General features: G+C 32.1%; 2 protein-coding genes across 2 annotated transcripts in view; one reads left to right on the top strand and one right to left on the bottom strand.

Moving 5' to 3' along the window:
• Nucleotides 1–449: 449 nt before the first annotated feature.
• On the top strand, nt 450–14,225 carry LOC107445949 (uncharacterized). The gene is made up of 3 exons (XM_016060469.5): nt 450–719; nt 11,560–11,681; nt 13,951–14,225. The coding sequence occupies exons 1-3, from the start codon at nt 614–616 to the stop codon at nt 14,116–14,118; spliced, it is 396 nt and encodes a 131-aa protein (XP_015915955.1). The 5' UTR covers nt 450–613; the 3' UTR covers nt 14,119–14,225.
• Nucleotides 14,226–17,130: 2,905 nt separating this feature from the next.
• The window catches only part of Oseg6 (intraflagellar transport protein Oseg6), a 55,858-nt gene continuing 49,096 nt past the window's right edge, over nt 17,131–23,892 (bottom strand). Inside the window, exons 33-36 of the mRNA XM_043042070.3 lie at nt 22,847–22,997; nt 19,810–19,933; nt 19,078–19,154; nt 17,131–17,404 (exon numbers count right to left, since the gene is read on the bottom strand). Coding sequence (XP_042898004.2) covers nt 17,263–17,404; nt 19,078–19,154; nt 19,810–19,933; nt 22,847–22,997 — 494 coding nt within the window. The 3' untranslated portion in view covers nt 17,131–17,262. The remainder of the gene's footprint in view (nt 17,405–19,077; nt 19,155–19,809; nt 19,934–22,846; nt 22,998–23,892) is intronic.

The following is a 23,892-nucleotide window of genomic DNA, read 5'->3' as shown; positions in this document are numbered from 1 at the left end:
ATTTCAGTGATGCATAGCAACATACGCAAACACTTATTAAAATAATTTGTCCCTTGAGTATTCTAAATAGGTTATAAGTGGGAGGTAGAAAATACTGCATTCCATTGAATTATGCAAATATTAAGTATTCTATTCCCAGAAGATAATAGGATTTCCGTTCTCTGTCGCGAAACTAATTTTATTATTCGACCTGAATTAAAGCAACTCAAGCAATCTGCATGTACAAGGGGAGGAGTTTTGGACCATCTTCTGCTACCAACAGAGCGTGATCTGAATAACTAAACACTTTTTCATCAACTTTCTAGATCAATAGTCGAGATTTTCTTGCGAATTTTTACTGTTTTCTACAGATGTGAAGCCTTTCGTGCACTCAGTATACTCCTAAAGAAAAGGACCACACCCAAGGTTTTGTACGACGTGATTACAAGTTTCTTTTTTCTTTCTTTTTTAAGACCTGGTGACAATGGCACGACATCCACAGTCACCATGGCCTACTAGGACGCTGCCCTATTGTTCAGAATAAATTGGTTTAGTCTTAGAACATCTTGGTGTAAACATGTTCGTCTGATGACACTATCCAGTTTTCTCTCCGTACTGTTACATTTAATCATGAATGCTTAAGCAATTTTTTTTGCTTTTAAGATATAAGATGGTAGCGCCTTCGTTATTTTGGATAGTTTTAATTTTTCTTTGTAGTATTTTACAAGTAAGCTATGCAGGTAAGTCAACCATTTTAATTAGATATATTTAAAAAAAACTAAAACAGATATTTCTTTCGAATTGATCAGTCCTTAAGAACTGATTATAAAAATACAAGTGTCTTTCAAGAACCAATCAAACCACGATTTCTTCGCATAATAAAGTAAAAATTATAGCAATATAGACATTTCATAGAAGAGAGGAGTTGTTTTACTTTGTAGTATTTTTAAATATGTACATGTAAGTTTATTATTCTGTTTAAAAAATTATATGAAAAATTATATTAAAATAGATATTTATTTTGCTTCATGAGCGTCGTTTACGGTGGGAACGGGGAGTATATGTACCCCTCAATAATTAGAAATCTCTAAAAGTTCCCCTCAATACTTCAATCAAATAAAAGAAAATATGAACCATCATTGATTAAAATGCATCAATCACGAGAAAGAGATAAAAATAATTAATCTTTTTACAAATATTTAGCCGACATAAGAATTTTATTTTTATGTTTAGAGGGTTGTTGTGATTGTGCATTTCAATTTCGCCCCTTCAGAAATGGACCCTTGAGACGCCCATTATTGTTTAGTTTGTTTTATTTTATAATTGATTAAAAATATATAAATTTTTAACCGAGGAATTTTTTTTAAGGAGACGTTACCCACTGACTCTCTATGAGATTTATTCCCCCAACATAGTAAAATCTGTATAAAAACATTTTTAAAAAACATGTTGACGTTTTAGAAATAAGAATGAAAACTTGATAATAATAATAAAGTAAGAATAATTAATAGAAGAATAAAAAACTAACTCTGTTTCCACTAGTTTTTGAAAAATTTAATTTTGGTAGCAAATTCTTGCTAATCCTAGTAGAAATTTACATCTTTAATATATTAATTTAACAATTAGAAGCATGACAGGGGACAATTTTTATGTAGTTACACATATAGCGGTGGACGCAAATTAATCGAAGTCATTTTTTTTCCAAAGTCATTCTTGATTTCAAAGTAATTTTTAATATCTAAGACATTTTTAACGTGGAAGTAATTTTTCCTATGTCATTTCTAATTTCAGTCATTTTCTTTTCAAACTTATGATGTCAGTTTTTTATCTTACCTAAGTCATATACTCGGACAATACATCTTTGAAGGAATTATACGAGCACTTCTAATTCTACTACAAAGCTTTGGTTCCTACTCTTCGTCAAACAGTATAAAAACATCTTTAAAAAAACATCTTGAGGTTTTAGAAATAATAATAAAAGCTTAATAATAATAAAGTAAGAATAATTAATAGAAGAATAAAAAACTTACTCATTGTTTCCACTAGTCTTAAAAATTTAATTCTGGTAGTAAATTCTCTATAACCCTAGTAGAAATTTACTTTTTTAAGATATTAATTTAACAATTAGAAGCATGATAGGGGACAATTTTTATATAGTTATACATATAGCGGTGGACGCAAATTAATCAAGTTGTCGAAGTCATTTTTTTCCAAAGCCATTCTTGATTTCAAAGTCATTTTTAATATCTAAATAATTTTTAACGTCAAAGTAATTTTCTCTATGTCATTTTTAATTTCAGTCATTTTTTTTCAAACTTATGATGTCAGTCCCCCCCCCCCCCCACCCAAAGTCATATACTCGGACAATACGTCTTTGAAGGAATTATACGAGCTCTTCCAATTCTATTACAAAGCTTTGGTTCCTCCTCTTCGTCAAACTGTATAAAAACATCTTTAAAAAAACATCTCGACGTTTTAGAAATAATAATAAAAACTTAATAATAATAAAGTAAGAATAATTAATTGAAGAATAAGAAACTTACTCAGCGTTTCCACTAGTCTTAGAAAATTTAATTTTGTAGTAAATTCTCGCTAACCCTAGTAGAAATAAATTTTTTTAAGATATGATTTTAACAATTAGAAGTATGATAGGGGATAATTTTAATATAGGTACCTATAGTGGTGAACGCAAATTAATTAAGGTGTCGAAGTCATTTTCTTAGGCTAATAGTATTGCATTTCTTAAAATCTTTAGATCCTAAATCCTAATCCTTTCAATTTAATTTTTACAGCCCAAATAAATAAATAAACTGATTCTAGCCCAAAATTCCTCACAAAAATAGTTGTAAGAAAACACCAGGGCTGAAAGTAAAATGGAAAAAAAAGCGAGAAACTGATAGCAAAATCATTTCAATTATAGCTAGCTTTCGTAAAGAGTAAAATAAGCTCTTAAGTTCTTAATTGATTAGTAGTGACAATAATGATTAGTCTGACAACTAATCATTATTGTGTCAGAGACTCGATTCTCCGTAGTTTCAGAAAATATTTTTCGGAACGATAGCAAGAGTATAGTATTTATATTTTAATAAAAAATACTATACTCTTACTATAGAATAAGCGCAGCTTAACCCTGTCCCGCCCCGTAACGGGGCATCCAGGTGGTACTTGGTGACTATCGTTACTGCATTCCTCGAATCGGTCGGAGGACCCGGTGGTGCATGGACACGAGGATCCATGGCCCCGAGTCACGCTCGACAAATAGCAACACTAAGCGTCGATGAGCAATGGACAGTGGACGAGAGTCCGAACCCACAGGGGAGCGGCGTCAAACCGCCTGCAGTCGAGCAGGGTCGACAGCAGCGGGCGTCCGCCATCCCGCGGTCCATCGAGATGTCCAATGACTGGAAGGCACCAAACCCATGCTTTATTCAAAAATAGTACAAAAACAATTGATCATTTCAATTGTAAAACAAAACAAATTAATAAAATTGCTATTTACAAAAATAGAGTTACAAAACACAAGCTGTGCCCAATGGGCTCACAAATCCGGAACTTCCCGAAAGTCAGTACTTGGTGTTACGTTGGATCTTTTCTCTGGCCCACTGCAGAGATGGGCATGACTGGTTCCAAGCATTATGGTTTGTGCGAATTCCTTTGTTGTATTTCTGGTTAGCTTCTTTGCAGTTGATGCAGCAACTCTTGTTACTGCAGGCGTCTTTCATATGCTCGTGTTCTCCGCAGTTTACGCACGTTTACTATAGAATAAAAGGAATTTTGTCCACCACTAAAAGCAAGTAATTTAAGCAGATACATATCAGGTCTTATAGACGTGTGCTTAACTTCGTAAATCGTAATAATTTTTTTTTCTTTTTTTAAAATCTATTTCAAAAAATTCTGCTTTAGTTCACTACCATTAGTATATAAAATAGAATGTTTTGAAGTTATAAAGTTTTTCTTTATAAGTGCAATTAAAAAAAAAAAAAAAAACATTTTATACAAAGAAAAAAAAAACTTTTAAAATATTAACTCTTTTGATTCGTGTTTGGACTCATTCTATTGAAGGAGAACAAATAAAAAAAAAAGGAAACAATACTTCACTCACAATACAATATGCAAATAAGAGGGATAAAAAAAGTACCAAATTGGTACTTTTCGTACATATACTTATATATGTCTGTAACTTCCAATTTTTACTAACTTGCCACTTGTAAAACACGCCTATAATTTCTATAACATCAATCTGATCAATCAAGATTAGCCTCATTTAATTCAGCCTGAAAAATGATAGTCGAAAAAAAAATAAATAAATGCCTCACTTGCTTGTTTAGAAAAAAATTCAGATCTCTCTTCAATTAAATCATTCTAATTTCTTTCCCAAAAGGGGAAGCGCGCTGAGGAGAATTGAGGAGTTTTCAAGCTTAATTTATAATAGCATAAGAAAACTTTTTGAAAAAAAAAAAAAAAAAAATCTTGGTTATTAATTTAAAGAGAAAAAGTCTATAATTTTACTGGACTATATTTATAATTTTAAAAAATATATAAGAGTATAGAAAAATTTTGGGAATGATTTTTTAATGCTTAGGTGAATACAATAAGAAATTTTTTTCCTCATAACTCGTTGTTGTTGTTTCTAATGACACTTGGGGCCCCTTGCGATTCTTTTTCTAGCCGAACGAAGGAGCGCTTTTCGTTTGACAAGAGAGTACGGCTTAGATGAACGTGCTACTAAGATCAGAACCCCTTCAAAAGATGACCCCACCATTTACTCGAGAGGTCACTTCCACAGTTTAGACATAGATTTGAAGGGTAAAAGTATTTTTCTCCAGATAACTGCGTTCATGATACCGCTTAGCGACTGACCAAAGGACTTCGATTCCATAGATTTTACGAGCACAAATATCGCATGTATTGAGTGGGCTTTAGCGTCTTTGAACATTGAACCAGTCGGTCCTGTCGGACTGAAGGCTATGACCGATGTCCGATGTAACCACCGTGCTACCCCGCCCTGCAAAAATCGTGAATTTAAGAAGTGTTCAGGTTTCAGTTATAGTGGGTAATGCAATAAGTATAGTCGAATCATTTAAATTTTGAAATAAGCAAAGATTAATAAAAATAAGTAAAAACATTGATATCTCATTCATTAAAGAATTGATAATGACAGTTTGATAGTTCCACTTTTTCTTCCAGATTTCGCCACCCTGATAAATTCGAAGATTCAAATGATACATAATAATGGACTAAAAAAATAAAAAAATCATGGACGTCGTTAATTTTATTATTAACTAAAACATCCACCATGCCGTGCCTATTTGTGTGAACTAGATAAGCTAGCTAAACTAATCATATGGTTATTATTGCGTGCTGTAGTTCATAGTTGCGGTTATTTTCGTTTGAAGGTTGAGAGACCATTAAACTCGTGGATGGCAGCCAAAAAATTGTGATTAGTACTTTAAAAAGTTCGAAAAGCAGATACGTACAGTTTCGCAAGAAGATAATTGTATTGCCGTTTCGTGCATTCTCTCTTAACAATAAATTTTAATGATTCTTTCTTTCTCTTACAATTTTTTTTTGTTACTGAAAAAAATGATTAAAAAAATTCGTGCCTCATTAATTCGTTGTCAAATGTAAGGGATAGAAACAAAAATCCTCTGTGATATTTCCCTATCTATTTTAATCTCTATTTATAATTATTATTAATTTATTAGGTTGTCATTAAAATCTAATTTAAGTAGCGTTAAATTTAAGTAGTACAATGAGCCAAAAAAAGAAATGAAATGGATCACCCTGAATAACTTTTGATCTAATGTTCGGATCTTCACATTCTAGGACTCAATCTTAATGGTTTGAAGGGGTGACCTCAAGCCTGCAAATTAATTAGCGCAGACGATATTTCAAGTTGCAAAACCAGACACATAAACTTACTTTGCCCGAATATATCTACCTTTTTACTCAACGGATTTGGATTTTTACTACCAAAATATAGGGTGCAGCAGCAATCTGCTAAATATGGTCCCCGTAGTTTGGTTAGGAGAGCGATTTAAAGTTTGGGTCCCTTTAATGTTAATTTTACTTTTTGCCTTATCTCGAGGACTTTTTAAGAGAATTTAAAAATTTTTGGATACACTTATTAAATTCTTTTATCCGAAGAAAATTCCAACCAAAACTTTTCTTAAATAGTAATAATTTTTTATTATTTTATTTAATAAATTTTTTTAATTGAAAGGGATAAAAATTTTTACGGCATTTTAAAGTACATAATTTTACATGGCAAAATACAAAATTTGTGCGAAATCGGTCTTATAGTTCCTGAGATATCGAAATTTTACTTACTTACTTACTTATCCTCTACGTGCCTTAGGGCACTCAAGGCCTCCAGCATATCCCTCCTGTCTCTAGCAATAGATCTTGCTTCCTCCCAGCCAGATATTCTACATTCTTTTAATTCGCCCCAAAACATGCGCTGGATGGTAAGTCTGGGTCTTCCTCTTGTTCTTTTACCATCAGGAGCCCATGTAAGCGCAACAGATGTAATTTTTTCTTTGGGCATTCTAAGGATATGTCCGAGCCAGCTCCATCTTCGTTTTTTAATTTCATCTTCTATTGTTTTTATTTTAGCTTTCTTTAATAGATTTTGTCTTGATACTTTGTAAGGTCAGAAAATTTTAAAAATAAATCTTAAACATTTGTTTTGAAAGGTTTCTAATTTTTGTATTTCGATCTTGGTCTGTTTCCAGGTTTCTGCACCATATAATAGTACTGCTCTAACAATAGCTTTGTAAACAACTATTTTTGTCTTTATATCAATATTTGACTCTCTCCAAAATTTATGTAATCCCTTAAAACATGTTCTTGCTTTGATTATTCTCTGTCTAATATCTTCACTACTTCCACTTTTTTTTTTTTTTTTATCTACAATGGAACCTAAATAGCTAAATGACTCTATGTCATCTATTTCGTGATTTTCGATTTTAATTTTGTCATTTTTCTTTTGATTTATTTTCATTAATTTAGTTTTCTTCTTCTTTATGAATAAATCTACACTATTTGAATATTTGTCTGTTTTAAGCTGAAGGTCTGTACATTTGGATGAAAAAAGTACGATTTCAGCAGCAAAATCAAGGTCTTCTAAAGTAGTTGTGAAATTCCACCTTATTCCTCTTTTTTCATCTTTCAAGCTGTTTTATCGAAATTTTAAGAAGTCGTATATTTAAAATCCGATTTCGCTTGAACTATACAACCGATTTTGCCGTATTAAAAATTCGATATCTCAGGAACTATTAAACCGATCCTTATTTTTGGCCTTGGCTCACCCCTACTTAAAATATACTAACATTGTTTCTATAGCAACCATTATCCACCAGACACAGTGACAGTGACTGTTCTGAGGACAGACTGTACCTACTCTTTTTCCTCTCACCCGCACCTCTCAGCTTTTCTTTGTGTGTTGCGGAGATGGTGATTTGTTGTAATTTGTGCGTGCTTGTAACAGTTTCGTCTCTCAGTGCTATCGGTCATTGTTAGAATCTAGTTATTTGTTTTAGTAATTCTGATATTTTAGTAATACAAGGTTTTATTGTGTTCTTGGTAAGTATACGCTTCCTTAAAGATACCATTTGATTTTCATTTTTTCTTTATCATGCCGAATTGTAAGAGTAGGAAAATATATGAAGGAAACAGAACATTGAGTGGGAATTACATTATTTCTTTACTCCCGTGAAAGTCAAAATAGTGTGTTTATCGTGCAATACAGTTTTGGCTATTTTGCAGAAAGCAAATGCAAATAAACACTATTTGAGTCACAAAGAACATAATATTTGAATTAAAAAAGTGAATCTCGGCAAATAGTAGTTATTCCGCCGAAGACTCTCAGTGTAGTAAATGGTGACTGATGCACGTTAAATCTGTCGAGTCGCCAAGTCCTCCATGTTCCCATAACAAATCAATAACTCTGAGGGGAGATAGCCTGGTCGGTAGGGCACTAGGCTCATGTCCAAGAGTTCGTCTGTTCGATTCCAGGCCGGCTGAAGACTCCCCGTGTAGTAAAATGGTGACTGATGCATGTTAAATCTGTCGAGTCGCAAAGTCCTCCATGTTCCCATAACAAATCTATACCTCTGGGGGTACTGATCCAGGAGTTCCCTTGTCTTCTGGATTGGCTCAAAATTACAAAGCTACGGCATTGGACATTAGTAGTCGTAAACCCAAAAATTGGGTCGGCTGTTCAACGGCGGATATAAAATATAAAATAAAATAGTAGTTATTGAAAAATACTAATAATTTATAAAAAATTATTAAATATTAATGATAAAGTAAGTTATTAAACTTAAGTAAATACAAAAATATTTTATATTGCAAATGTCTATCTCAATAAATGACTTAATGTTTTTTGCCTTATTCTATATAATGTAATAAAGTGATAAGACTTATACTAAAACCATAATTATTTCACATAAGTCGCATTTATAGGTATATCAACTTATGCGACTTTCTTTATCATTGCCTAATTAAAATGTGGCCTCTCATGGTAAAAAGGCTCTCTCAGCGCTAAGTATATCATTAGATTCATTTTAACTTTTTATGGAAGTAATAATAAATATTTTGAATTAATATTCTTGTTAATTATTTATGCCGAATTTCGATATATGTATTTTTCCCAATGCCCACCCGGAGAATGACCTTTCGTCAATACAGGCATCTGAAGGGCAGGTTTGTTTGCCGCTCTTTCAGGGGACACAGTAAAGACATATGGTACAGAAAATGAAAAAACATCCATATCTTTCCCGGGATTCGAACCCAGAACCTTTTTGATGCAAGGACAGTTCCCTGACCCCTACACAGGCCGATTGGCGAATTTAAAAATATGATGAAATTAAAAAAATTGCTTTTTCTCATAAATTCAAATGTATGTATATTGAATTTTTTTTTTTTTTTTTTTTGCTACAAAAAAAATCATCACTTCAGAAAAAGTAGTTTCTCTACTGAGAAATTCAGAACTGCCGACCCTGAAGTTTTAGACTTCCAAATATTTTATATCTTAGCACACAAAGTTGTATACCTGCCAACTTTTAATTTTTCCGCGGATGATTTTCCCCAGTGGTAGTAACGTTATTAAGTAAAAGCAGTTTTTGTAATATAGCAATTAAAAAGTTTTCGCAAATTAGGTCTTTACATACATTATAAAATTGTTTAAATATCCTGGTGGTAAAATGAATTTAAAAAAAAACAAATATCAAAACATAAATATATTTTCCACTTTAATTATAACCTGGTTTTAATTATCACATTTATTTTAAGAACAGGGCGTAGTCCTTTGCTCTGATTTATGAATTGAGCGGATATTCGAAAAGAAACAAGAACTACTATAAGCGAAAATTTTTTTGTTGTACGCTTCCAGTTCCAGATAGAACTCAACCTATTGATTTTTATTACAAAGCCCGTGTTTCGCCGTGTTTTGACGCTTTACTGTTCAGATATTAAAATATGCTTATTAACCATGCATAATACATAGCTGCCAATTTGTACAGTAGTTGAGAAATAATTTTCTTAGCGGTAGCAACATTAGCGTTTTGGCGTATTAAATCTAGAAGTTTAAAGTTTCAAAAAATTTTTTAAACTACCATGACGAATCAATAATTTTTTTTAAAAAAATGTTTACGTTTATAGATATCTTAATAGTTTTGTTTTTAGATAATTCTTCCAAACTTAATTATTGTTTTACTACCATTTTGCAAAATCTTGAACAGCCGACCCAATTTTTGGGTTTACGACTACCATTGTTTAAAGCCGTAGCCTTCTAATTTTCAACCCAATCCAGAAGACAAAGGAACTCCTGGATCAAGTATTGGGAGAGATTTGCCTACTTGGAGGACTCTTTGATGGAACTAACCTGTATGTGCGTTACATGGAGAGGAAAAACAAGGAAATCTCCCACGGTTAGCCTGACGGTAAGAGGACTCTAACCCATGATTCGACTATCACTGAAGATATTTTACGTCAGCACTGTGGTTGGAGCAAACCGGAATACGGAATTCGTTTCTACCAGCCATCGCTGGGATTCGAACCGGGTGACCTCATTGGATGGCAAACACTCTATACCCTGAATCATCACGGCTCGCTGCCAATTTATTTTATTTTATAACCGTCGTTGAACAGCCGACCGAATTCTTGTTTTACGATTTCAAATGTTCAAATCCGTATCCTTGTAATTTTGATCCCAATCCAGAAGTCAAGGGAGCTCCTGGATCAGTACCCCCAGAGGTATTGATTTGTTATGGGAACTTGGAGAACTTTGCAACGCAGACAGATTTAACGTGCACCAGTCACCATTTAATACACGGAGATTCTTCGGCTGGCTAGATTTGAACTCCCGTTCGCACAAATACGGGTCCAACGTCCTACCAACCAGGCTATCCCGGTCCGCTACCAGTATATTAAAACTTTTGCAGAAAGCGAGCAGTTGACATCCCTGGAATTTCTTGTTCTTTCAAGTTTGAAGGCCTGCAAATTATCACGTTCATCGTAAAACATTTTATAGGGTAGTAGACGATTGGAAACTAAATCTCTCTGAAATTGCGGTAATTATGCCAACATTTTTTAAAGCCTCGTCACGAATGAGCTGGAACTAAGTGGCGTTTTGTATGAACTTTCGATTCACGTAGAGCCGTAAAGATAAAGTTTAAATAAAAATTAGAAAGCAAAGAATTATATATTAAAACGTAAACTTAGATACCACTAGAAATTTTTTCGAAAAGCGTAGAAAGTTGACAGACCTGAATTCGTCTTTAAAAAAAAAAAAAAGGTTCTTGATTACCATAATTATAATCATCAAACTCAAAGACTGTACTGGCACAACTTTTTGGCGAATCATTAAAAGTTCTGACATTGTGCATAGTATTATGATTTAAATTTTATGCTTTAACATGTAATACTTGGTGCAACGAAGTTGAAGGAAAGTGTTCTTGAATGCTATATTTCATTTAATCTTTTTGTGGAGTGTTTTGTTTCGAGATATTTCTCTACGATTCGCGCTCATATATATAGTTGTAGCAAAAGTTAAACTATAATGTTTAGTTTTTTTTAATAATTTTTATTAGAAATGATTGTATATACCATAAACATTTAAGATCTTCAATTACAAACCAATGAGAACTAGAGTTAAAGGAAAGATCAGATGGTTTTACTGTGTGGAAGAGGGTTTCAATATCCTAAGAATCTCTAACTGGAGAACAATCGCAAAGAAAACAGCGAATGGAGGAAAGTTCTAGGGAAGGCTCTGACCCTCAAAGGACTGTCATGCCAATAGAAAAAGTCGAAAAAGTACTTACCATAAAATCAAAACATTTGAAGAATATGTATACTTAAAACATCAAATGTGGGCTACCTTCAATAACCTTCTTTGCTTTGTAACTTTCCTTATTTTTTGATTTTGCTTTCACAGTAAACCAAAATTAAATGAGGAAAAATAAACACTTTTCAAATTCAGTTTACCACATGAATTTTAGAATTCAAATAAACAATTTTGGTTTAATGTCCTTCTATTCAATAATTATTAACTGCACCCAATATATTTATATTTTTCAGTTGACTGTTTCACTTGCAGTGTCGATTTCCGAAGCCAGCCTTTCGAACAAAACAATTCTTGCTTGTTTCCTACCAAGGATAACGAGAAAACACGATGCAGCGATTCCTCCAAATTTTGTCAAGTAAGTGACTGTGATTGAAAAATTGCGTTGTGAGTTGGGAAACTGTACGAAACTTGACCAAAGAAATATAAGAAAATTATTTGAATGGTGGGAAATATATAGCCAATAGTTCACAATTTATCTACCATATTGATTTAAAAATTCATTAAAATTTGAGCTAAATCAGAGTATCTCAAAAATTGTTCTTTCAATTTAACTCAAATCTAGAATTCATAATTAAATCTTCTAGTATGCCCAAAGGTTGACCAAATGAAAAGTAAACACACATGACTGCGTTATAAAAGTAGCTACGTACGTGCGCAACAACGCCATTTTTCTTCGTGATAGCTTGAGATAGAGTAGTGCACTGCAAAACAAACATCTAGTGCATCGCAGACGTGGTGAATACGTTTAGTGCAGAGCAACGTGCAATAGTAAAATCTTTAGTAAAATGTAATACAGATATTAATCATCAAATGTTTACTATTTATATCGAATACTGTTAAAAACAAACGGCTGTGAACATATAAATTATGTAAAATGTTTCGTGAAGAGCCGTTCACCAACATCATATTACTAAGGACCCAAGGTCAGAAACGCCATGATCTCCCACAAACCAATTGCTTTTGTTGATTGAAATGATAAGAGGTAATCGAAGAATTACGACTCGTGACATCTGAGCAATATTATAGTCTGCTATAAATTAAGGAATGGTGCAATCACTTTCTGCCACTCAAATTCTTACAACTTGGATTTTTACTGTTCTAGACGCATCCTTTTTAGCTCGACTTTACCTTCATTTTAAATACTCTCATGTAAATTATTAGTTAATCACTTATACTTAGTCTGCGTTGAGCTTTTCTGACCATCTTTTATAATCGTAAATGGTAAAGCGCATATACTTAACATTTTTGATATTAATGATGGTTAACAAACTTAAAATATTTGATTACCTTGTCTTATAACGTCAAGATTAAATAATTTTCTCTGAACCCTGAAGTCTTATAACATCAAGATTAAATAATTTTCTCTGGCAATCCAAGGGATTCATTAAAAAGGGATAAACCCTCCTTACAGAACTGAAAGTCATTGAAACATTCCTCTTCAGTCATGGCATTTAAATTTAATAGAACGTACTCAATTCAGCGAATTTCTCTTGGTTGCCGTGGTTCTAAGAGCTCTTGTTCTAGACACATATTCAATTGATTGGGATGCCATACCATTATGCAAAGCACTGTCTATTGATTTGTCAATGTCATTTTGAAATAAGACAGAAGAAGAAATTCCTTAAAGCAGCAATAGGAGATGATAAGACGATTGCTTAAACGACTTGCAAAACGTGTATTTTCTTCAAATATGTTAAAGATTTCAGAGTGTACAAAATACTTGGTATTTTATGTAAATTTATGCTTTTTATTAATAGAAAGTATAAATTAGTGATTTCGATAAAAATAATTTAAAATTAAAATTCATTTTAATGATTTATTTTTTTACACACTAAGGCAAATTAAGAAACAGGAAAAATAGTAATGGGATATTAAATGATTAATTGATTTTAGATATTGGAAATCGTGAGTCTGTGGCGTAACTACCACTACGATTATTAAACATCAATCCACTAGAATATAAGACATGCTAACTTGATTCAATCTTGAGGTACCTTTTGATAGATGAAGGTTGGCATTGTCTTGTGGCCTGTCCCCACATTGGTGACCTGCGGACGTGATATGATCACACCTACTTCTATGGATGGCCCACACTTAACAGTTGACTTGCTAATTGTGATTGCGTCATCGTCCTCATCAGGTATAGAATTCGATGAACTGATGCCACTAATTGCTGTATTTGTGAAAGACCGGGAGAGCTGGATTAAGGTCACCGGGATTTGAGTTTTAGCCGTGAGAGCTAAATTAAGTTCATGGTTGTGTGTGTGGTCACTCCTGTGTTGCTATTAGCAGTCGAGTGTGTGCAAAAACCAGTTGTGTGTAAATGAGAGTGAGAATCGACTTAAAGATTTTAAAATAAATGTTTTCATTTTGCTATTTAAGTTCAAAACATTTTATCACATTAGTTTTCACCTGCAAACAAAAAGAGAGTTAGAACGCTCTTATGGGGGGAGGATACGACGCGAATACCCTTTATCCATTATGAATGGCTATTTTCTTTCATCAACTGAATATGGAAGGGAAATTAAGGGTTTAGGCGCATTACTGACAAAAAGTTCTTTAATAACTTTTAAGCCCCATAATTTTTACGTGAACGTAATAGTTTAAAATTTCTTTCTTTGCAGGGAGTTGTTACCAGAATAAATGGCGTCTTTGTCCAACTACAGAGGACGTGCGAAACAGATTGTACGCAGATTTGTGTTGAAAAAGGATTCGGAATCGAAACAAGCGAGTGTAAATTTTGTTGCAACAAGAATCCGGATTGCGGAAAAGATGGATATGTTGTAGTATGAGAATGTATAATAAATTTTTACATTGATGGATCATTATATAGTGTAGGCGCAGTTTATTTTATATCTGATGTGCGCCGTCCTTAAAAGAATAAAAAATTATTCTCCGAGTTATGTCGTTTTTAATCACTTTCTGTAAATTATGAATAAGCATAGCACAATTTTGAATTCAACAGATTTTCAGTTTACGCTAATTTTTTTAAATTAAAGTGGTAGTATTTGCATAATTCTCACAGCAAAACACAGCTTTCAGCGGTTTGTCAAAATAATTACAGAGGTAACTAAATTATTATCATAAAATGTATTTCTTATAATTAAAAAATTAACATGAAATTTTCTTGAGCATTACAATAATTTGGTAGCTTAAATACGGATAGAAAAATCTGTAGCTAAATGGTGAAGACCTTTAAGAATTAAGTGAGTGATAAAGCATGAAAATTTCCATTTGCTTTGATGTTTAGTTAACTACCACTTTAATATCTTTGGCAGATTATTAAGAGCCCTTAAGATAAAGTAATAAAGCACAGCATTCATATACACCTGAAAAAATTAAAAAGCGGTAGCAATATTAAGATAAACAATTCACAATTTATTGTGTTTTCCTATTACTAGAATATTTTAATAACTATAAGTAAGTCTATCTTGATCGTTAGGCGATGGATTTGAATTTTTATCTCTTAAGTGAAAGTAAAGGCTACCAAAGGCTAATTTTTCAGTGGCTTCGTTGCAAAATTGTTACAAGTTCTTATTTTTCTTAAGTGCATGCGAGCCATGAAGTAAGAAGAAGGAAATAAATAAATAAACAAAAATTTATATAATTTAGCGAATTTTTGATTAAGTATTTTTTGGATTTTAAAAAATAATAAGAGGAGAGCACATAATATTTAGAGTTTTATCACTTTAAATAATTTGAATACTTGATTTACAAGCAAATGATAAAATACTGAATTGCCCCCACTTTTATTTTTTCAATAAATAGATGAAAAAATCTGCGTATAGCAATAAACCCTTAATCTTTGTTATTTCTTTTACCTCGAACTACCGCGGAATTTCTGTAGCTCAACCCATTGATATTTTTCGGAACTGCAAATTTCTATTTTATTTTATAACCATCGTTGAACAGCAGACCCAAATTTTGGGTTTACGACTAGTAATGTTCAACTCCGTGGCTTTGTAATTTTGAACCCAATTCAGAAGACAAGGGAACTCCTGGATCAAATATTAGGGGAAATTTGCCTTCGTGGAGGACTTTTTGATGGAACTAACCCGCATTTGCGTTACATGGAGTGGAAGATCCCGAGAACCTCCCACGGTTAGCCTGACGGCAAAGAGACTCTTAACCCATGATCCGTCTGTCAATGAGGATATTTCATGTCAGCACTGTGGTCGGTATGGTTTCGACTAGCCATCGCTGGGATCGAATCCGTTTTACCTCGTTGGAAGGTCGAACCGGGTCACCTCATTGGAAGGCGAACACCTGAGTCATCACGGCTCGCAATCAATTTATTTTATTTTATAACCGTCGTTGAACAGCCGACCCGATTCTTGGTTTACGACTTCAAATGTTCAAATCCGTATCCTTGTAATTTTGATTCTAATTCAGAAGACAAGGGAGCTCCTGGATCAGTACCCTCAGAGGTATTGATTTGTTATGGGAACTGAACTTGGAGGACTTCGCAACCCCGACAAATTTAACGTGCACCAGTCACCATTTAATACATGGAGATTCTTCGGCCGGCTAGATTCTAACTTCCTTTCTCACAAACACGAGTCCAAGAAGATATTTTACGTCAACACTGTGGTCGGTGCAAGCCTGATGAGGAAATCGTTTCGACCAGGTATCGCTGGGATCAAACCCGTTTCACCTCATTGGAAGGTGAACGCTCTATTCCTTAAGCCATCGAGGCTCCGTCAGCAAATTTCAATTGAAAAAATTTTTTAGCCAGGCAAGACATATTGGCAAAAAGCGATCGCATTGCAAGATCGATTGGCAAGTGCGATCACATACAATACATTCTATGTGAAGGGACACACTTTAGCAGAGATGCCAACCGCACCGGATTCTACAAAATATTTTAAACAACGGTAGAGTTTACGCAGTGGTCGCGAAAAGCCGTAAACCCACTGCACGGATCGGCTGGCGGTAAACAACCAAACAAACAACAAAACCTGCGGTAAACAACCAAACAACGGTAGAGAATTATAAACTAAAATTTGCATATTTTCGGTTAATTTTGCCAACTTTTTAAAAGACTCAATACAAGTAACAAAAAGGCGTTTCAGATAAGCCTTTGAATTATTTACACTTTCGATGTTAATCCTGTGCCAGCGCGAGACAAAATTCTTCCTACCAGTTGTATTTGTAGTGTCTATAAAACAGATCAAGTGATAGCAAGATGCATGTTATCATCATCCCACTTTTTTGAAGAAAATATAATATTTTATCTCGACAAAAACACTGGTTATTGAAATAAGCTTATTATGAATTTTAAAAACTAATGTGGTTACAAAAATAAGAAATTTAACTTTTATTTTATCCTAATAGATAACCACTTTTCAGTGGTAGATACAACATAAAATTTGTACTTAGCTCGCAGCGAATGTATTTTCATATCTTCTACAAACCTCATACTAGAAGAAGGTAGATAGCAACGAAATAAAAAAGTAATAGCAGTAAAATTTTAACCATGTGGTTTATATAGGAATAAGTTTCAAACAATTAAACAAATTGGATAAATATGACAACCAAAGCTGACGTCTTCAGGGGGTACCAGCTCCAGAAAGTCATAAAAGCAAAACCTTTTCTATCGAGAGAGCAAGACAAACGTCTAAAATTGCTCTCTCTGCACCAGGGACTTGTAAAATCCTGTTGCAAAATGGAAAAAATTAAAAAATTTCCAAGTTTTTCAGCCTCAGTATGGGTTAAAAATTGATGGAAAGAATTAAGAAGAATTTAAAACATGAAGACTTAATAAGTTAAGACTTAATAGGTACAAGAAAACAACAGATGCACAATAAATGGTGAATATAAAAATTTTAATGAAATAGAATCCATATAATAATGATATAAATAAAATACAGACTATATTTTAGATTGAGTGAAAAGAGGCACTTAAACATAAAAAGCATGATTTCTTGGCTGAGTTATCAACTGTGCGTTTTCATGTTGTTCATGATTTTCTGATCATCTTCATCAAAGTTTTCAGGTGGTATGTACTCCACTTTCTTTAAATCATCCACTGAGACATCAGACAGGCACATTGGACACGTTTTATCAACAACGAGTGATCTAAAAAAATTGTTTTCTCAAAATTATATTTAATAAAAAATTACTATTTATACTTGAGACAGTAAATAGAAGTTATAATTTCAAGAAAATTACCTTTCCCCCCCCTTCCGAATAGAATCTTAATTTAAAACTATGCGCATTGTTTAAATAAAAAAAAAATTTACTTATGTATTTAAAAATTTCGTGTTTAAAATTGATTCCGAATTTCTATGGTAACACATGGGTGAAGTTAATGAAGTCACAACTGCTAGATGAACAATTTTCAATTGCCAATTGTGCATTCATGTTCAACGTGGGAAAAATAATTAGTTCAGTTAGGTTATATGTCCACAACTGTTTTAACTGCTTAACTTGATGCGAAAAATAATATAGTAAATTATTAACGAATTTCCACAACCATTTTAACCTTAAAACCTTATGTAGTATCTAACATAAAGTATTGCAAATTTCCATAACATCATTTTGACAACCTTATAATGTTTTTTTCAACATTATTATCATTAATACATTCTTATATAAGATAAAATAAATTTTATTAACTTTTTTTCTCTATTTGGTTTTCTTTTTCCCCGTTACTTGAACAAACTTTTATGTACATTTGAGATACATTCTACTATTTTATTGACTGCATTGGGAAAAAAATTCAATCAGTGCAGATCGGCAAATTATAATGAAATTAATTTTAGACACGCACTAGAATCAGCAAGTTTCAAATAACTTAGTCACAAAATAAGGAGCACAATATCATCAAATGTATTAAAATTAAAAGAATGAACTGGGTAGATCATACTGCCAAAACGGATGAAAAAGATCCAGTAAAGAAGATTATTTATGTTAAAGCCTTTCACATGTCAGAAAAGAAGGACAAACCAACGATGGCTCAATTTTCTGTAATCAGATTTTAATGGGGTAAAGAAATGGTAGTCCAGGCCAAAAAATAGGTTGTCCTGCAGGAATCTTCAGCAGGAGGCTTTCGCCTACACTGGGTTGTCAAGTCAATTATGATAAGGACGAATAAAAAAATATAGTTTAATTTATTTCCCATGTGAGAATAAATGGACTCAAAATTGCCAAAAATTAACTGAAAAAAAATTAAGCAATACATGATAAAACAAGTTTTGCTTTAATATTAAAGTTTAGTATGAAATTTTACCAACTTAGCACCAAAAAGAAAAAAAGCTAGAGTTTACAACAACACTGGGGTGACATTATTATTCCCAAATAACAAGTGAAACATGATATTTAAACCAAATAAGTTATAACCATACACTTGCTACGACCAATAGTTTTTCTGTTGTCTGAGAAATGCTGAGAATACTGCTGTCTTGAAACTCGGAGCTGCAATTGAGAAGAGTCAAAGTTCTATTTCAGAGGAATACCTTGACGTCAACCGACCTTCAGATCAATGATTAGCAACTTGTTTGAAAATTAAAGATAACCAGATCACATTTCCACCATTAATTGTTGGTCAGAACCTCAATGGTTTCTTTGGATGGTAACTAATAGTTGCAGGTGTATTTTCAATAATGCTGATTTTATATTTAAAACATTTGCCAAACATTAATTATAATGTATCAACATAATTTAAAAGCAGATTTATTTATTATCAAGTACACTAATTGCTTAGCCAAATGTTCATAATACTATAACCATAATATTATTATTCAATTTACCTTGAAAACTCCGAGAACATTGCAGGAAATTCACAGTTAGGGCAAATGGTGAGGTCATTCAGAACAATATGATAGCCCTAAAAATAAATATATAATTCATACTATAATACACACATAACATTTTTCAATACTACAAATATTCTTAAATATTATTAAAAATTAATTAATAAAAATGTTTCGCAAATATATCATAATGCATTTTTAATCTAATAAGTTAATTCATAAAAAGAGAAAGAAAATGATAATGTTCTCGATGGACCACTCTTAAACATGAAAGAAAGGAGAAATAAAGAAAATATTATCTCTGTGCTTAAACAAAGAAAACAATGTAATGTGCACAAATAAAAATAAACAAAAGACAACTGCTTTGTAATAAACAAGCAATATGATGTTTGATTATAATTGAAACAAACAAGCATTGCGCTCAACATTATTACTGACAATGATGCTCGTTTATAACATCAAAACAGAAGAATTTCTTCCAACAATTTCTAGTTGCGAGTATGATGTATTTTTTTTGTATTACACACATAATACACATTGAGGAAACTTAAAACATTTTTAACATAACACACTAAGAACAAGTAACATTTAAAATTTCATAACTTGACATTTCAAATTATTTTACATGAGGCTAAAAAATAAAAATTTGTTATTACATAAACATGTTAGGTTTATTTAATATGTATAATTATTTAAATCATGTAAAACTTTAACAAAAACAAAACTTACTGTAACAATACAATATGGCAAGTAATATTTACACTTCTCACAATATAATGTAGACTGTGGGATGGGATCTTCACAATAAGGACATGGCGTATTAAGATCATCTTCTTCAATTTTTTGGTATTTCCTGTGAAAGATATATCAATGAAAGAAACTAGAAAATAAAATGATTTAATTGAAAAATAAATACAGTAGATCTCAATTTTTATGTTAGGAACAAGAATTAACATCATCATTTGATTGAATCACTCATTTGATTTATTCTGTTTTATGGAAGTGAATGCTGGACAATAATCAAGTTGCATGAAAATAAATTATTGACCTTTCAATAGAAAATCTAACACATTGTTGACCGGTCATGACTTAACTGATCTTCTCATGCTGGCCAGACTTTGTTGTACGGAGACGAGTTAACTCGTCATTGCACTTGCAATGTTGAGTTAAGTTACCATCAGTCAACAACCTTTGGGCATGAACTCGATATTTAGAATGTTTTACCTCCATATTCATTTACAAAATAACAGCCGGTGAGATGACATACTTTTTGTGTAGAATTGGCAGTCAGCAAGGCACTAAGAAATATATTTCGTGCAATTCATGAGAATAATAGCAAGGGAACCTTGTTTAACTTTGAAATTTACTAAAAGTGCAAGTAAACTTGTATTGTTAAAGTCATAAAATGCAATAGACTATGATGGTTCTGATATCGATTCCGATCTGATAATACAAACCCAATAAAAAAAGCTAACTTTTACTAATCTCGTGGGCAAAATAAACGAGGAAGGCCACCAATTAGGTGGCTTGACTCGGTGGAGAAAGCCTTTAGTCTTGTCCTGAAACCTCCAGCAAAAGCTTCCCTATTAAATAAGGGAAACTGCATCAGCCTTGCTGCAGACAGGACTAGATTGCTAAGACTACTTGGCCTTTAGTCTTGTCCTGAGAAAGCCTTTAGTCTTGTACTGAAACCTCCAGCAAAAACTTCCCTAGTAAATAAGGGAAACTGCATCAGCCTTGCTGCAGATAGGACTAGATTGCTAAGACTACTTGGCCTTTAGTCTTGTACTGAGAAAGCCTTTAGTCTTGTCCTGAAACCTCCAGCAAAAGCTTCCCTAGTAAATAAGGGAAACTGCATCACCCTTGCTGCAGATAGGAGTAGATTGCAAAGATTACTTGGGATGACCTTGTCCTGTAACAGACTGTAATGACTTGAAAGAATAAGAAAAACCTCTATTTAACGACGCTGGTCTGACAGGACAAAAACATTTAAATTATGGAAGGGGAAATACAAATTCTAAAGCAAATTTAATTATATTTTGTCAAAAACAATCTAAAACTTTAATATAATTTATTCAGTAAAGAAGAACATTTTTCTCTAAATAACCTTTTTTTTTGTCCTAAAGTATGCAACGAATTTTCCAACAATTCCAAGGTGAGACTATGTCTCTCTATTATTATTCTTCATGTCACTGAATGAAAATTTTTAGTCTCAGTTGCTTCATTAAACTATTGTGTTGGATCTAAAGATTCACAGTCTTCTTAATCACTACTAGATTCAGCTATAAAATTGATAAGTCATCAGATTGTTATCAGCCAGGGCATGATTTCATTTTTAAAAATCAATAGTAAATTTTGCTAGTTCTAAAAAATACTACTAGTAAAACCATCTCAGCAAAGAAAGTAAAGAAAAACGATCATTGAGTGATAAATATTAAAGATTTATATTTGTAGGAAAGTTTAGATACTCAAATGTGCTATTCTGAATACGTCGGCGGTAATAATATTGCACTTAAAATATATAGATTACAACTGCAAAACAAATTATTAGTAAATGACACTTATTTACGACGGCATGGTAGCGAATTGAGAAAAATGATTAGACAAATTCATGTGTCATAATAATATCATTTTAAAATATCTTTATTGAAAAACTATGAGAAAAAGACCGTATAAAAGGAAATTAACTACCGAGAAAATGGACTGAAAAGGATGTCGATGAACAATGAAATCGTAACTAAATCACGCCAAAAAATTATTATTAAAATTCGAAATTTGGAGACCGGAATATTGTATTAAAAAATAGGAATTTAATAAATCATCTTAAAATAGCAGGAAAAAAATTTAAATAAAATAAACAATTGAAAAAGGAAATGGATTTGCGACTGAATCAACACAAACTGAGTATGTCATAAAATTAATACTAAAATTTAAAATTCAAGTGAAGTAATAACTTATTAAAAATATAAGAATGTTAATGTCCTCATAACAATGCTGTAAAAACGAAAAAAAAGCTAAATTAACTGCCGAGAAAACGATTAGAAAACGTCGGAGATTAACGACCGAATAGTTGTGAATCATGCGAATCAAACAGTGATCACTCATATTCGAAAAAACGAACAACTGTAAAAAAGAAAAGAGGATTTTTGAGGAAATCTTAGTTAATTGAGAGTATCAAGAAAAGGCAACTCTAATTCGAAATTTGCGTGTCGTAACAACAATGTATTAAAAATGCTGAATTTCAAAAATCACGTGCCAAAAAGACAAAAAAACCGTTCGAAAATTCAGACCATCAGAAGTTACTAGCAATTTTTGCTATTGCACTTTTCTAACCAGCTTGTAACTAGCATTTGTTTATTTTTTTAACTAGTAATTTTCTACTAGCAAGTCGATGAAATCCCACCCTTGTTATCACATTGCAAATATTCCATTAAGTCGGTATCGGCATTCTGTTCTAATATGCTGTCATTGTTTTATTCGGTCAGAACTGATGAAAAACTACCTTTTCGGAAAGTAATAACAACACTGTCATCAGAAACTGTTTTCTAGGCGGATGATATTATGTTTAAAACTTTGACAGAAAAATTAGGGACCCCTTATAAGTTAAATTAACTAAATAAAAATATTTATTTATCCTAGGTAATTTAGGTGAGGCCCTGGGCATCAGCCCCAAATATCCTCGCGTAAATTAGTCCCTGAATACTGCTGTATTTTTAGTTCTCATTGGAATAAATTATTTGCCGAAAAACAAAAAAGGAAAACTTACCTAACAATGTTTTCAATTTTTCTTTTATATTTTGGATCAAGTTTTGATCTGTATTCAGGTCGCATTAACATAACTGCAGCTTTGTGGGCAGATATATGAAGACCAGCTTTTTGGCATTCAACTACAGTTGTAGTTAATATCTGAACATCATCTGAAAAAAAAATAAACAATCACCTGATTTATACACAGACTTGAATTTCTCGATTTCTATTTATCACGTGAAACTAAGTTAGCCTAGATTGAATTTTCTGTGGGAAGAAATAAGTATTGTGACAAATACAAAATACTGATTTTTTGAATACTACAATCTTGAACAACATATTGAATGCATTTGGAGAGTTTTTTTCCTGAAAGGATAAGATTGAATTTATAAAAATGATAAAGAAACTGTTATGAGCAACTGTTATAGCATTTTATTTCTACAGATCATATGCTAATTCGCAATTACAGAATTTTTAACTTGATTGACAAAGACAAGAGAGAAATACTAATTTATATCATTAAATAATATTATTTTAAAATGAGATAATATTGTTTTAAAAAAACATGCTATTGTTATTATAATATAAAACATTTTTCATTACTTATCCATCCCTTTGACCCAAACGGGACATTGGTGTCCCTTATATATATATTTTTTCTAAAGCTCTAATTACAAGCAAAAAAATATTTTTGTACTTTTTATTTATAAAAAACAGTCTAATAGAAGTTACTATAAAAATCTGTTAGATTCTCAGTTATATTTATCTGATTATATATTTATCAGAATTACTTCAAATCTGTGTTTAATGCAGTATTTCGTAACTCTAAATTGTTAAACTGCTTTATAATAATTCTTCAGTTATTTTGTCTTGAATTAATACAAAATAATGAAACAAGTATGAAAAATATATTTAATAAAAATTCTGCATCAAAGGGAAACAGACCTCAACTTCAGGATATTTTATCAATTCCTAGTTCTCTCTCTAGATCAACTCTTACATAAGAAGCTAATATAGGTAAGTATCAGTAATAAATATGAATCATCATACAGACATGAGATATAG

The sequence above is a fragment of the Parasteatoda tepidariorum genome, chromosome 6, assembly GCF_982258835.1.
Source record: "Parasteatoda tepidariorum strain Cologne lab strain chromosome 6, Ptep-v5.0, whole genome shotgun sequence".
NCBI classification, from domain to species: domain Eukaryota; kingdom Metazoa; phylum Arthropoda; class Arachnida; order Araneae; family Theridiidae; genus Parasteatoda; species Parasteatoda tepidariorum.
Note: the sequence above shows the minus strand (reverse complement) of the source record. Positions and strands in the feature narration are given on the sequence as shown.